The 16,179-nt window shown below is 41.6% G+C and overlaps 1 protein-coding gene across 1 annotated transcript in view; it reads right to left on the bottom strand.

Moving 5' to 3' along the window:
• Positions 1 to 16,179, bottom strand: part of trim71 (tripartite motif containing 71, E3 ubiquitin protein ligase) — a 51,163-nt gene that overhangs the window by 13,225 nt on the left and 21,759 nt on the right. The window contains exons 2-3 of the mRNA XM_041809065.1: positions 10,497 to 10,664; positions 1,833 to 1,967 (exon numbers count right to left, since the gene is read on the bottom strand). Coding sequence (XP_041664999.1) covers positions 1,833 to 1,967; positions 10,497 to 10,664 — 303 coding nt within the window. The remainder of the gene's footprint in view (positions 1 to 1,832; positions 1,968 to 10,496; positions 10,665 to 16,179) is intronic.

The raw sequence follows: 16,179 nt of genomic DNA, 5'->3' as shown, positions 1-16,179 counted from the left end.
TCTTTCATTTTCAGTCAGCTCTCCACGTTTTACCATTTTGAACAGGAATGAGGAATTTCAAACTGAATTCACCTTTTTATACCCAAATTTGAGCCGGCTCACTGGGCTTCTCTGAGAAGTCAGAAATGAATCAAGCATAACATTCAACCACTAAAACTCATTTTTCTGTTCAGTAAATAACAGAAAAATATAAATAACTATAATTTGACACATTAATCAAGAAATATTACTGTGCTGTACTATTTTTTCAGTTTTTTTGTAAATCAGTAAATTTGAAAATTCATGGATAACAATAATAATTCTATTTCAGCCTTAAAAATATCATTTGGGTTAAAGAGCAATACATATTGGTGTATTAACCATTGCAGAAACATCAAAATGATTTTTGTAATTACCAATGCTGTTAATTTAGGACAGCTGTGGCACAAACCTTACTTCGGTTAGGGTTAAAGTGGTCTAATATATTTGTTAAGCACTGTATATATATATATATGCAGACGACTCTTTGTTCTCCGAATATGTACGTTATTTTAATTTCATGCTATAGAGAATGAAAGTGAGGAACGCTTTGTTTGATTTGATAAATGCATTCTGTTCTGATGTGTTCATATTCACTGCAGTGCAGCAGGAAGTGGGTTTCTGTTTCTTCCTGGTTCTGTGTGCAAAGGTGATACAGTCGGCCCTCTCTAGGTATCCAGGTGTGACTGTGTTTACCTGCATCTACGTTCAGATCACTGAGTCTGTACATGGTCAGTGGTTCTGTTGGCCTCTTCTGCCTCCAGCAGGCACTGGGACGGTTTGTAGCTGAGTGCGAAGCAGTCAGGATGCGGGTCAGCACCTCCAAGTCAGAGGCCTTGGTTCTCTTCCAGAAAACGGTGGGTTACTCCCTCCGGGTGGGGAGTGAGTCTTTGCCCCAAGTGAGGGAGTTCAAGTACCTCGGGGTCTTGTTCACGAGTGAGGGTAGACGGGATGGCGAGATTGGCAGGCGGATTAGTGCAGCACTTGCGGTATTGCAGACGTTGTACCGAACTGTCATGGTGAAGAGGGAGCTGAGCTCTCAGATTACCGGTGGATTTTTGTCCCAACCCTCACCTATGGTCGTGAACTCTGGGTAATGACTGAAAGAATGAGATGGCGTGTTCAAGCAATCTAAATGAGATTCCAGAGGGTGTCTGGGCTCAGATAGGGAGAGTGGACATCCAGAAGGATCTCAAAGAGTTGCTGCTCTTTCACGTTAAAAGGAGCCAGGTTGAGGTGGTTGGGGAATCTGATCAAGATGCCTCCTGGTCGCCTCCCTGTGAAGGTTTTCCGGCTACTGGAAGGAGACCCCGGGGTAGATTCAGAACTCACTGGAGGGATTATATATCTCATCTGGCCTGGGAACGCCTTGGAATTAACCAGGGGGAGTTGGAAAATGTTGCTGGGAGAGAGATGTCTGGGTGGACTTGCTTTAGCCTGCTGCCACCGCGACCCCAGATACGCGGGCTTAGTTTTGTTCGGTGCACTTGCAAGAATTGTTAACTATAATTGGTGTTGCACATGTTTTGTGTCAAAAACATTCAGGCAACAAAGCCAAGAAAGATGGAGTGATTTTGTAATATTCATAGATAAATTTAATTTTGATAGAACAGGTGGGGAGGGGGCATAAGACAGTTTCAACCAACACAGTAACCATAGCAACGTACTCAGGCCTGCTCACATGCAAGAGAAAAGACGGAGGAAGGATAGATGCCAATCACTGGCAAGATTCATGTCCGAAACTTTGAAATTTCTCATAAATCTGGAACAACCTCATCCTCGTTGAATTGTGCAAATCAGACTCAAAGTCTCACCTTCCACAGTAGTTCACACTCCCTCTCCTCCAGCGCTTTCTTGTGTCTGAGGACGAGGGCCTTCACTTCGCTCTGAACCACCTTGGCTTTGATCTCCACTTGTTCTGCCATGGCCTGGACTTTCTCCATGCTCAGCTGAGGAAACAAACACAGGGATGGGGTCTAAATAATGGGATATAACATCGTACCCACAGCGAGTTTACAAAGAACTCAACTGAACACCAAGATTAAAATTACCCTGTAATACTGTGAGGCAAACAGTGAAACTAAAACATGACACACATTAGAAGCCCCCGCTCTCTAGCGGGACAAAGTACCTGTCTACATGCATCAATCTGCCAAGTCTTTTATTACTGATATAGGAAACAGGATGAGGAGGAGGATGAGGAAACAATAAAAGAAAGGACACTGGATGTTACACCTTCCTGGAAAATGACCGACCTACACCTGCCCTGTTTTTTTAAAAATCTGTTCCTCTGTAATATTTAGTGGCTGCTGCAGAGAGGAAAAGGAAACACAGGTCAGGAATAGGAAGCCACTTCACACTGCTCAAAATGACACATCCTGTTTGGACAGACACCTACCTACTCCTGATATCCAAAGTCTCTTTAATGGAAAAAACACAAGTACAGCTTTTCTCAGCATCTAAGGGCACCTAACATCCTCAAAAGTGATGGGTTTGTTGTGTTCTGAGAAAAGGTCTTAAACTATGAATTGTAAAATCAATGTTTCCGTTCTATAGTGCAAACCATTCAAAACTTCCTGAGTTGACATTTTCTTGAAATTACTCTCTTTGCAATAAAGGGAATATATTATGAAAAAAAAAATCACTTTTTCTGGCTTTTCTAACAAAAACATGTGCCCCTGGCCTGTCCACAATCCCCTAAAGTACCAGAACAACCCCCCCCCCCCAACTTCTCCACCTTTCAGAAAATGTGTGCTAAAACAACCCGTTTTCAGATTTTCCCCTCATGATGTCATGTGGGAAGTTAGCCCCGTCCCCAGGTTCAGTTGGCCAAACCCCGCTTAGAAGAAAATTCCGCCCTCCTCATCCATTAAGCCACATCCATTTCCTGAGAGGGGCTTGGCCAAGGGGTGGAGTCTGACAGCTCATTAACATTTAAAGACACAGAAACAGCTCGTTCTGAGCAGGGCTGAAACAGAGGGGTCTTTAGACATGCAGAAATCTTCCAGCAACAACATTCACAGGCATGTTTTTGGGACCTCTGAGACCAATATAAACTTGTCTTAAAGGGGTAAAATATGTCCCCTTCAAGGATCTTAGAGTCACGTGGGGTAGAAACCCTATCTCATCATCCGTCCACACAAACATTCATGTTCAGGGGTTCCTGACCTTTTCAGCCCCTGACCCCCAAAATAACGGTGCCAGAGACCGGGACCCCATGGTTTCTAAAGGTGGTTGAGGCATAGTTGAACGCAGCTGTGCGCATCAAAAAACAAAACGTCACATGCCAACAAATATAGTACGAATTTTTTTTTTAACTTTGCTTTGACTTCAGCATAAATCTCTGGAATGGACATGCTTTGATTCTGAATTTAAATAATTTTCTGCTTATATTTCTATAAAAATGGGTAAAATATACAATTGAAGTCCATTTAAAATATTCATTGTTTTTTGGAAGGCATCTTGCAACCCCCTCTTAGGTCGTTTTCACACCTGATAGTCCAGGGACTCGGTCCGTTTTGGAACAGAAATGGCAACATCTTTCCTTTGGTTTGGTTCACATTCACACTGCTGTCTTGGTCAAACGGATCAAACCGTCTGAACACCTACAACCTCTGTCCACTAGGGGCACTGTCATCACAAACGGCGACCAAGAAGAAAAGAAGGTGTAGAAGAAGACGAAACTCCTTCTGCCGGTCTTTTCTTCAACATAAACAATGAAAATACAGAATTTACGCTGTCTTGTGGTTTCTGCTCTTGCATTTCGGCATTATGAGCAGCTGGCAAGGTGGTGAGCTGTCCAGCATGTTGTCCTTTACAGGAGACGAATAAATCAGCATGGACTACAACGTGTTGCCATGGATACACAGACGCTAAGCGAGATACCGACATGTGTTTACAATGTTACAATGTTACATTTGACATATTTGAACGTATTAAATCACATAAATCCGTATATCATTACGGTTTATCCCTCTTCCTGCCTTAGGTTCACAAGTTGGTCTGCTTTGCTTTCACACCTCCAGTGAACCGCATCAGGGTTCATTAGGAAGCGGACTGAGACCCCCTGTTTCAAGCGGACCAGAGTCCGCTTGCTTGGTCCGCACCAGAGTTCGTGTGAGCTTTCACACCACTCGAAACGAACCAGACTATCCGGGGAAACGAACCAGAGTTTGTTTAAAACAGACCAAACAGCTCTGGTGTGAATGTGTCCTTATAGGACATTTGGCCACACCGAGCCAGTCAAAGCCATGCTGATTTCCTTTTTGGCCATGCCAGAAAGGTCCTGCTGAGTGCAATCTTCCCTTCTGCTCCTTATATCGCACCCCCTGATAAATTTTCAGCCCATGGGGAAATATGTTTTATCTCTGCCTCTGCTCAGACTGACTACAACTTTGTAACATCCATCCATCCGTCCATTTTCTACACCGCTAATCCCGTTAAGGGTCGTGGGGGGCTGGAGCCTATCCCAGCTGTCATTGGGCAAGAATTGGGGTACACCCTGGACTGGGAATACCCGGGAAGTGACGCAGGAACCTTCTTGCTGTGGGGCAACAGCGCGATGCAGCCCAACAGTGGTGGTCTAATGTCAGCATTCACTGTGAGACTGAAACGTTTACGGAACAGGACCAAAACTCCAGACATACGTGCTTGTACTACGGTCTGATAGTCACACTAGGCCTGAGTTCTCACACTGACGAGTGAAATCAGGACGGACCAGGCGCAGAGGATCACAAATTTTCCGCGCTTACTCATAACAAAAGTTTGACCCTTTCCCCCTCTTATACACAAATAAATTCTAGACTTCTTACAAATAAAATGCTGGAGATTCTGAAACATTTAGCCCATGATAGAGACGATTTTTAATTTATTAACTGGCGCTAGCGAGGCATGACATTCCTATTGCCCAATCCAAAAGTATGAGTGTGTTCAATTTCTGCTTCCTACAGACCCATAAATCAATGATCAGAAGACTGTTCTTTAACTTCTATGCAGGAAAAATCTCTGTTTTTAATGATACGTGTGAATTATTGTTTGTTTATTGATCTCGGAAAGAAAGAAAGAGAGAGAGAATGAGAAACGAGTGGTGAACGTCGCTGTAAATCCACAGTTTGATATTTGCTCTAAAATGATGTAAAGTCAATCAGATCAGATAGTGAAGAGATCAGACTGTGGATGAGATCTATGAGCATCATCAGCTCTAGACGCATCCTCAAATGGGTAGCTCGGTTGTGGTAGAAAAGCAAATCCCCTGCTGAGTCAAACCACCTAGAAATGCTTCCTCTTTGACCTTCGATTTGTTGGTTTCTTTAAATCTTGTAAGGATCTATTAAAACTCGATTAACTGCCTCGCATTAACATATAAACAAACTTAAAGGCTACTACAGGGTTTTAGCTTTAGAGAGTCCTTTAAAAAGTTCTCTATTTTAATTTACAGCTCAATGTTTGGGCTAATTGCACATTTTCCTTTTCCTCTGGTGTTTTCTGTGAGGTCATGGGGCGGACTGGACCTCACAGGAATGAAGGGGAGGTGGGATAAGGCTTCCTTTGTGATATCAGCCATACGGATCAAAGGTCGCCTAAACCTCTACAGGTCATGATCTGCAACCCCTGTCTTAAGACACATATCCTCCACCCCCTACTGCAGCCCTGCAAGAACAAAGCCTGGCAGCAGGGTCCTTTTTCTCTTTTGCCTGGCCATTTGAGATGGGCAGCTAAAGGGTCAGCTAAATCAGGCCCCCAGAGAGGGAGACGGCAGGCGAGAAGGAATCAGGAAGGACTGTTCTCCATTAAAAAGGAAGGAGGCCGAAGGAAACATGCTCCGCCATCCAATCGTCCTCTGTACTCCGTTATTAGAGGATGGTATTTTTGTGTTCTTGATTTATCATTCTACTCATTTATGGCTTCTTTATTGTTCTTTTTTTTTTTTTGATGGACTTCAGCAGATGGAGCATGCTTGGTACCTGTCTCTCTATCCGGCCCAACTGAATTCATCATCTTCTTCATCATTTTACCTCCATCCCTGCTTTTTTCCTTTATTCCCTCACTATTCCCTGAAGAGAACAACCTAGAACACAAAGAGGGCCGGACTGACCAATCAAAGCACAGAGCTATAGAGCTCTGGCCAACCAGGAGGTCACAAGCCCAGGGTTACAGGTCAGGGATGATAATGGGTGTGGAGTGGGCGGAAATTTCCTACCTCAGGGGATAGGAGCGTGTGTTTGTGTGTGTGTGTGTGTGTTTTTACATATTATCTGGCGTCAGCATTTACTCCCATGGTGACCTGGGACCAAATGGACAAACACGCTCCAACCACAACACACAGCCAGATGGTGGGCGTTGTTTCGTGTGACTCAGCAGAATGGATCCTGGAGCTTCTCTTTTAGTGGAAAACAAGGGCATGTTCCTGGTTTTAATTTGAAACTCTGTTTTCACTGAGCTTCTTCCTGTTGGAATATCAGGGAATTTGAAGAGCACCTTGGTTGGCATGAGTAGCCATCATTTTCAAGAACAATATGTGGAGAAGCAGGCTCTGCTGAGGAGATACATGCCAACACGTCACATGACCTGAGTGGAACAGCTCGTGTTTCATGTTTCAGGAGAGCTCAACAAAGTCGTAACACTCCTCTACCTTACAGGTCCATTAGACAACACTGGGCTTAAAATCCTGTTCCCCTTAAAACTGATTAAACACAAAACCAACAAGAAATACAGACAATACTTCATGTAACATGTATTTATTCTTATCTATATGTTAAACTCTCTTTAAAATGAATTTTTTAAAACATATTATTTTGAAAAATAATGAAAAAACTCAACCTCCTAGAGCACAGCGTGACTGTAGAACTCAAAAGATTAGGGATGCTTAATATCATTAGCACATATGATATCTAAATTTCTGCCAATGCTTAAACCAGTAGTATCCCTGTACATACTGGTAGGCTGTAACAACGAGAGGAGAGGAGCCACTGCAGCTCCAGCTAGTGGCCTCTTCCATGCAGCCTCAATGATTTGATGCAAACAGTGAAAGTATAGCATTGATAGCTTCTGATAGTTGCATCATAGTTTGGTGAAGTTATGATCTAAAAAATGGAGAAAAGTTAAATGTAGCTCCTGTCATGCATTTAAACAAAGTATGTGAAAGTCTAACCACATTCAGCAGAACCATACAAAGGCCAGAGGTGCAAGCGAAGTTAAAGTTAGCAACACTTGGGAAACGGTGCTTAATGTTGACTCTTTTATAAATTATTACTTCACTCTCAAGTGGTCAAATAATACAATTAAAACTGCATTTTTAACTGGATTTGAAATGAGTTGCCTTGAAAAATTCATAACAAAAACTATGCGAAAAGCAAATTTAAGAAGGCATTGCTATTGTTTGAAACAGATACATAAACAAGTTTACTGTATGCAGACCTCTCTTAACCTGACACGCCAGACGGATTTGTTTCACACAAAAAAACCTTCAATACTAAGCGTTTGGAAAAGGGCAGAGGATTTTTTTTAAAAATGGAGTGTGATTGGATGAACAAAACATGTGGCGTAGCCGCGACCAAGGTGTGCAACTGCCGAGGAATAACGCGAACCATGGCAACTGTGGACATGTCAGTACTCGACTTTTATGGTTTTTGAAAAGAAAACAACTCACTGCTGTTCTTTGTTCTTCTTTAAACAAAGAAATGTCGTCAAGTTCTGATAAAACTGGTGCTTTAGCAGCATCCACACTGATCTCTTCTGCCATAATTGCATTGGCCTCTTGTTGCTGCTTGCTCACGTCACAACTCTGCCGCACCTGAAAGTACTGTCCCTCATAGCTGATTGGTCCTGTCACTTTCTAACCGGGCTCAAACGGTTCAGACGGGAGCTTTGCAAGATGGATTCACCAGTGAGAAACACAGAAACAGGCACATCCATCTGCTTTGCAAGGTTAGAGTTCTCTGATGATGTACAGCAATGACTTTGGTGATGCTGTTTTCCACCACATCCACAGTGACCATCATCCTTCAACCAAACTACCACATGAAGTATAATGAAACAGTCATTAACCCATAGAAGTCCACAGCTATTTTTGACATTTTGTTAACACTTTTAAGAATATAAACCCCTTGAAAATGTTTACATGCTCATGTTTGGTATCATGCTTTCAGCACAATCTCAACTCAACTGAAATTATTCTGACTTTAATGTACTGTATTAGATATAGGACCTACAAAAAACACACCAAAATAAGAACAGATTATAAAGCTTAAAAAACAATGACTTTAACATAGAATATATGTGTATTTTTAGGTGTTCTCATCCACTAAACAATGCTGAAGTTTAAAATTGTGTACTTGAGTATACAAAGAACAGCGTGGCATTCTTTGCATTCCAAGACAGTGAGGGATTTCCAAGCGGAGCAAATTAAACAAACAAAAATGTTTAAGTGAGCAAGCTAAGTGCAGAAAAATAAACATATATACATGTGCGTTTTCTCCATTGTTTTATTGTTCCAGTGTACAATGTCTTATGGACAGAATTATTTTAAAGAATTAAAATTCATGGACTGCATTTTTGCAGAACAAATGATCAGCTGATGGTACAAATGAGGGGATATTTTCCTTTTTAAAAAATGATGTAAGAGTTATGAAAAGTTATTAAAAAAAAAAAAGTGTGGAACACTGCATCCCACGTGTACCCCATGTGTAAAATGTATTTTTTTAATCAAATTTAAATTATCATACTTCCTGTTCTTACTGGCCTATTGATCTCAAACAAAAACTGAAAGAGTCCTAAAATTAAAACTTCCCACACAGAACAAAATGTAGCATATGATGACGTCACACCGGCGGGATGGTGGACTTCTATGGTTTAAAGTTTGTAGACATTTGTGCGCTCTCCAGAGTGTGGTAATCAACCTCAAACTGTTCATCAACATTAAGAATTCAAAATTTCATACTTCAAATTCCACAAAGGATGCATACGAGACTTTCTTAATTTACAATGTAGCAGTTGGTGTTGGATGAGCTGGTGATGCAAGACAAATTTCCGAGCAATCGGACAATAAAGTATTATCTTATTATCTTATCTGAAACAGTAGCTAATGCACAAAGGTGGCCATGGTAAACATTTCCTGTCAACCAGCGGCACTTTTGCATCGGTTCTTACAGCATGTTAGCCTGTGGTTGTTTTGTATTTGGCTAAATGCATTATGCCTCTGTTAAAAGCATCGCGAAGCTGCCAGAAAACCACTATTTCTATGACAAATCACTGACTTTATTTAATCTAATGTGAAAATAGCATGCATGGGTATTTACTGCCAGTTGCTCACTAATTAAAAAATTGTTTCAGCTCATTATCAAACCAATCCTGTTAAAGGACATTAATAAAACCCTATCATCACTTCCTCACTTGTTCTGTAGTAGCTGGACTCACAGGGGAGGCCACAAATGTATGATTACGTAAATGAAAAGAGGCAGTGTGAGTGTTTGTGGGAGGGTGAGAGTAAAAAGGAGGTGGGGAGAGCGGGGGAGTGACTGAATAGGGGGAGGGCAGAGTGTTCCACTTCTTTAACAGAGGAGAGGAGTTTTCCTTTCTCTGAAATCCTTTAAATATCTCATTCACCCTCCCCCCAAGCCTCCTCTCCACTCCTCCTCCCCTTTGACCTTCAGCCCTGCCCCCACCAGACCTCACCCCATGTGACCCACCCCCCTTCAGGGCCAGCTGGACACCTCTAACCCCAGGCTTCCCAGCAGGCCGGGACTGGTCACTCTCAAACATATTCAGGCTGGTCATCTCTAACAGTCGGATGCTTTGTGCTGAGGAACGATGCAGAGGTGCAGATGCTCTCCTCGGCTCCTCCTTTATGTCTCCAGGAGAGAGATACGTAAGTGTGGGTTTGTGAAGTTTGACCTTCATAAAGGTTGCTCTTTTTGTAGGACTGCAGAATTGTGAAGAAGAGACAAATTCAAATTTTTCTGCAGTCTTGAAAAACTTATTGAACATTTTCATCGAGTAAAACTTAAAGGAGTGTTTCCTGTTTTCCTGAAGAGTCTTGCTTGCAGCTCAACCAATCAAGTGACAGAATCATGCATAGCCTAGAAAAAGTAACCCTGTTGGATGTTGTACCCTTTGAATGATTTTATCATCATTCATGGTCTATAAAATTTCACTTTTTGGACAAAAATAGTACAAAAACACCTCTTTAATGTCAAAGTGGAAATAGATTTCTACAAAGTAATGTCAGTTAAATAAAAATATGTAAGGTAAAAAAGTGGCTGCATAAATATTTACCCTCTTTAAAGTGATAATTCAACAGAAGCCCAGGCAACTGGTGCTAGTAGTGAAGTCCCCAATTAATCAGTATTCCTAGCTACCATTACACCATGAAGACCAAAGAACACTCAAAGCAAATCAGACAACATGTTAGGGTGGATACAAAAAAGAACTTCCAAGGCCCTGAACAGCATCTTCCACTTAGACCTGAGAATGTGTCTCACCTGCACTGCCTGCCGCCCCTGCTGTGCATCCGACAACAGCTGGATGGTGATGGCCCTGCAGTCCTGTACGGCGTCTTGTAGGTAAACAAAGGTGTGACCCATATGACGGCCCACGCTGCACTCCCTGCAGATAGGCACAGAGCAGGTTTCACAGAAGAAGAGAAATACCTGAAAAACAGAGAGGTGGGTGGGCGAGTTAGTTTTGAGTTCAGAATGATGGAAGCTCCGCGTAACGCCAAGGCGAAAACTGAGAAAAGCTAGACGTATACATATGAAAGTTTTGCTGCGTCCGCAACTGACCAAATGCAATCACAACAACACCAAAGTTTCCCCAAAATTCACCCAAGTAGATGTTTATAAGGACTAAAGATGTTCCAATACCATTTTTCCTTCCTGATACCAAGGTGTTGGGTATCAGCCGATACTGAGTACTGATCTGATACCAGTGTGCAAATTATTTTTGACCTACATTTCAGTGTTAATTTTGCTGACTAATTATTTTCATTCTAGTTTTTGTTAATAGCCTTTTTTCCTCTGAACAAAACTAGACAGTAACTAATAAAAACAAGTGCACATGGACAAAAACTAAAACGAAATTAGGCTAACTGACATTTTGGTCAACAAATAAAAACGAGACGAAAATGTTTGACAGAGACTTTATCCAATCAGACCTAATTTCGTCATGTAGAAAGTAGAGGCAAGTTAGGCGTATATCCAATCACAGCTACTTTGGCTGTGTGGAAAGGTGGGATGAGATACGGGGGAGGTCCAATCACAACTGCCTTAGCTGCGTGGTGGCGGGGTAAGTTGGGGAGAGATCCAATCAGTCTACTAAATTTACTGTAAATTTAGTCAACTAAATGTTGGGAAGTTTTGTCAACTAAAACTAGAGTAAAACTAAAACAATTTAGATGCCTAAATTAAGACTAAAACTGAAAGATATTTTTGGCAAAAGACTATAACTAAAACTAAAATAAAAAGTTCTGTCAAAATTAACACTGCTACATTTGATTCAACAAATAGAATAACACACAGCATCTCTGTGACCCTAAAGTTGTTTTTCTGCTGATTATTGCGTTTACCCCTTAATATTTCAACAGTAATAACATAGAGGGCTGCATCAAATGCCTGCCATTGGCTGGCAGACCCTCACAAAGGGGAAACAATATGGCGGTTAGCATTCGAGCTGGCAGTAATAGCTGATCATAATTGGATTAAAATGGATAAAAAGACGGTCTATATCGGGTTTACTGGTGTTGATTTAATCATTAGAGTCCTGAAAAGTCACACGAGCTCCAGGCTCGCTGAAAATGCTGCCCCAAAGGCATCAACAGTGTCAAAGGGAAGGAACAACGGCTAGCTTCAAGAGGAAAAACAAGTAAGAGGCTGCATCGAAAGTTATCTAACTTTTGATATCTGTGCCACTTCTTGTCGTGCACAACAGCGCCGGTCTAGAAGGCATTTTAACGATAACGTTCAGAGAAAAACTGTCATGCAGCCATCATTCTTTGCTGCTGCAGTGGCTCCTTTGGGTCTTCTTCGCTGCTCTAAAATGGTAGCTCATGCTTGCAGTGTTTTCCTGCAGTGAAGAATTGATTTCTGGTTTATAGTGCTAACACTGAGCATGGTGAAACAAAGCTTAATATAAAGTTACCAAATGGTATCGGATTGGTGCATAAACTCGGTGCATTTTAAGCAGTATTGGACATATTTCTGATATGTATTACAATCAGACCGAGTCTAATAAGGACCTGTTAATTTCATAACCTGTGACTACATTTAATCCTGATGTGAGTGGTGAAGGCTGACAATGAAATGAGACTGGGAGGACAAATACATTGATCACACAGTTAAAGAGGCATTCTCCCTCCTCTTCCAAACACACACATCTCATTAATGAGAAAAGAGCATGAATGACAAACAAGCCATCCATATGCATGTGCTGCCAGGGAAGCTTAGGTTGGGCTCAACACCCCAGAGAGCTCCTCTCTTCCTAAACAGAGCCAGGAGAAGCACCGAAGGGCTAAAGGCCACCAAGACTCGATCAATACTCATCCTGGACGTTCATTCAGCATCTGAGGAGTAGGGCCATAAAGGGATTTTAGTCACAAGTCACATTTTTCAAACTATTTATTGCAGTTATTAAGTTGGCTGAAGCCTCATGCTTGTTTTACAATAAAAATAAACAAAAAACTACATTACACTTTCCTTATTTTGTAAGCAGATATAGGAGTATTACACAAGTCACATTTGGTTTAAGCAGAAATGCTTAATTTTGGCTGATAAAACCAGATCCTCCTGTCCCTCAGGATGAGAAGGAAAAATGTCATTTAACCTTTGCTGCTGAAGCTAAGCTTTGCTTTAAAGCCCCTGTCTGAATGTTGATTATTTGTAATTGAAGGCTAATTAAATATGCACTAGCCATCATATCCCAGAGAGACACCAGATCAATGGCCGCCAATAGCAAGGGACGTGAGCGGATGGGGAGGGGCCTACAATCAATCCATCAATAATGACTGTTCCCCTGGGGAGCAGCATAATCTAATGAGACCCCCACACAACTCCCCCTTATCTTACTTCCTCCTCCTTCTGCCATCTCTTTAAGCTCCCGGTGCATCGTTTTCTTCTGGTCCCATTCTCTCGCTCAATACCACACTGCTCCGTCAGTCTTTCTCCCCTCTTATCCAGTCCCACCCCCTCATCCACATCTCCTAAAGTTCCAAGGGGACAGCACACACAAAAGCTTGGAATGCAGCTGGGCTGGAGTGGAGGAGAGGTGGAGATTGTGGATGATGGACACATGGTCGAGGCTGCTGGGGGGTGAGGGACAGTCAGATTGATGGTGCCATGATATGTTGCATTCTGATGAGAGACTGTCCCACCGAGTATACAGGACTCAGATCAGCAACACTCCATCATCAGATGAAGCTGTTCTAATACTGACAATTACATGAAAAGTAGTGTAATGCACTATAAATATTCACAGTGATGAGTAAGATCCTCACATGTAAATGCTGACTTGCCACGTTAGCTCTTTGGCTTTAGAGAGTTTGTATACAAAAACCCCAATAACTCTCAACTGTGACCATATCTCTGACAAACAACCACAGAAATGTCTAGAAAGAAACAGCTGAGTAAAGAAACAAGAGCACAGATTTGTATACTGAGGAAAGACCAATACACTGAAAGAGAAATTGCCAAAAGGCTAAAGGTGTCCACCCTGAAGAGGCCAGAAAAAAGAAAATTAATGATGATAGAGAAAGGTCTGGAAGAAAGAGGGTTACTACAAAAGCAGAGGATAATGGTATCAGTGTCACCAGTAAGAGAGATCGGCCAAAAACAGCCCCAAAAATAAGGAAGGAAATCAACGTGACAAGGTCAAAACCCACATCTCTGACAACTGTGAAAAGATGTTTGACAAAGTGGTCTGAAGAGTTGTGTATCTGCAAAAAAAGAAACAAAAAACCTACTTCATCCAAGGAACAAGGAAAAGAAACATGAAAAACTGGACCTAAGGTGACTGGAAACAAGTTCTCAGGACTGATGGAGGCAAGTCCGAACTATCTGGTTCAAATGGCAGTCTTAACCTTGCAAAGCAGATGGACACGCCCGTTTCCGTGTTTCTCACTGGCGAATCCATCATTCAAAGCTCCCACCTGAACCGTTTGGGCCCGGTTAGAAAGTGACAGGACCAATCAGTGACGAGGGGCAGTACTTTCAGGCGCGGTGGAGTCGGACGTAAACAAGCAGGAACAAGAGGCCGGTGCAATTATGGAGGAAGAGATCAGCGTGGATGCTGCTAAAACGCCAGTTTTATCAGAACTTGACAACATTTCTTTGTTAAAAGAACAAAGAAGAGCAGTGAGTTTTTTTTTTCTTCAAAAACAACAAAAGTCGTGTACTGACATGTCTATAGCTGCCATGGTTCTTGTTATGAAGTTCTCTATGCAGTTTACTCCTCTGTAGCGGCTACGTCACGTGTTTAGTTGCTCTGATTGGCCCGTAAAGATGTGACAGAACTTTCATACAATCCCCCTCCGAGGTTTTTTTCAAAGGCACTACCCTTTCCCAAACACCGTCTATGGGAGGTTTACCAGATGGATGTGTGAAAAAAATCTATCTGGCATGTCAGGTTAGCAGAGTCTATGTCTGCAGACAAACTGGAGAACGTCTTACAGCGCTATGGTAAAAGTCATGATAAAGCAAGGAGGTAGTAGCATCTATACATAAACACAGCTGTTAATGCTAACTATGTGCAATAATATTAGCACTTTAACTAACCAGGCCAAGGGCAATGTGCAATTTCTTCTTTCAGCACACTCATGATCATGTGCAATTTATCAGCACACTTGCACTTTAGCACTACAGCACTTCATCGTCTGCCTTATACATGTTAACTGCAATCGTCACTTTATTCCTGGTCTGTCTTGAGCTAAGGTCATGCAGCAACCTACTGTATTGTTATGTTTGGGTCTATTATATTATATATTTTGGTAGTTTATTGTACTATGTTGTCTGGTTTTGGTGCTGTCTGATTTCTATGTAGATTTTTAATAGACTCTTTGTTGTATAAACCATCAACCTGCCAGGAATAACTGATGGAGATTAGCCTATGGCTACAATCTGGCACATTTACATGTCCATGTTCATTAATGTGCATTGTCCCTTGTAACAAACAAACAAACAAACAAACAAACAAATAAATAAATAAATAGATTAAATAAACATACAACTACACCATAACTTAAACAGGCCGATGCTTCTACAAAAATGAAGTTCCTAATGGACAAATAAAAGCTTTTGAAATTGAGTTGAAGGTAAAATGAAAGGGGGATCAGTTATCAGTATTAAAACATGATAAGACGATTGAACCAAAACCACAGACAAGAAAATATTTAAGGAATCTCATCCCCAACTCTTGATATCAAAACAATAAGAAAAGACAATGCACAGAAATGTACGGCTCATCTCCTCAAACTACTTGCAATGCAATCTGCGATTTCTTTCATTACCATTGAGGAAGGCCACTGTTGTTCCTCATTAGGTGGAATTCTTCATAAGTGGTGGCAAATACACCTTATGTAGATTCTGCTGAATAAAGCCTAGCAGCAGAGGTGGACGGAGCTAAGCGGTGCATCTCTACATGGTTCGGACTCACTCCAAGGTCGGCTCAGTGGATGGCAGAGAATAACTGTGGTCCATCACAAGCCAGCAGCACAAAACATGAATGAGATAGAGAACCAGAGCAGATATTTTCAGTAGGAGCTGCCAATCTATTTTCTCTGAGAGTGACGAAACAAAACTCTGCCATCTTTACGCCTGAATGTATTCATTGAGTCCACGAGTGAACATTTGATCTCCCTGTCTGTTAATCCACATTGTGTTACAGTGTTGAGAGAGAAAACCAGAGTTCATACGTGTAGACTTGTCCTTCATCCATGTTTTTATAATCTACAGGTTTCAGTGATGTTTTTACCTGATTCTAGCCAGAGTGTTCTATAAGTAAAACCACTCCGTGTGTTTTTGTTGTGAATATTAGGGCGGATGTGCATCTGTAAATAAAAAAGATTATTTTTATCATGCAGTGCTCTAGGACTTCACTTGTACTCCTCACTAAAAACATCAGCTAGAACTGAGCAGTAAAAGAACTGCATAATTTTAATTGTATTATCCCAGGTTATCA

The sequence above is a fragment of the Cheilinus undulatus genome, linkage group 16 (genome assembly GCF_018320785.1).
Source record: "Cheilinus undulatus linkage group 16, ASM1832078v1, whole genome shotgun sequence".
In the NCBI taxonomy this organism is placed as follows: Eukaryota; Metazoa; Chordata; class Actinopteri; order Labriformes; family Labridae; genus Cheilinus; species Cheilinus undulatus.
Note: the sequence above shows the minus strand (reverse complement) of the source record. Positions and strands in the feature narration are given on the sequence as shown.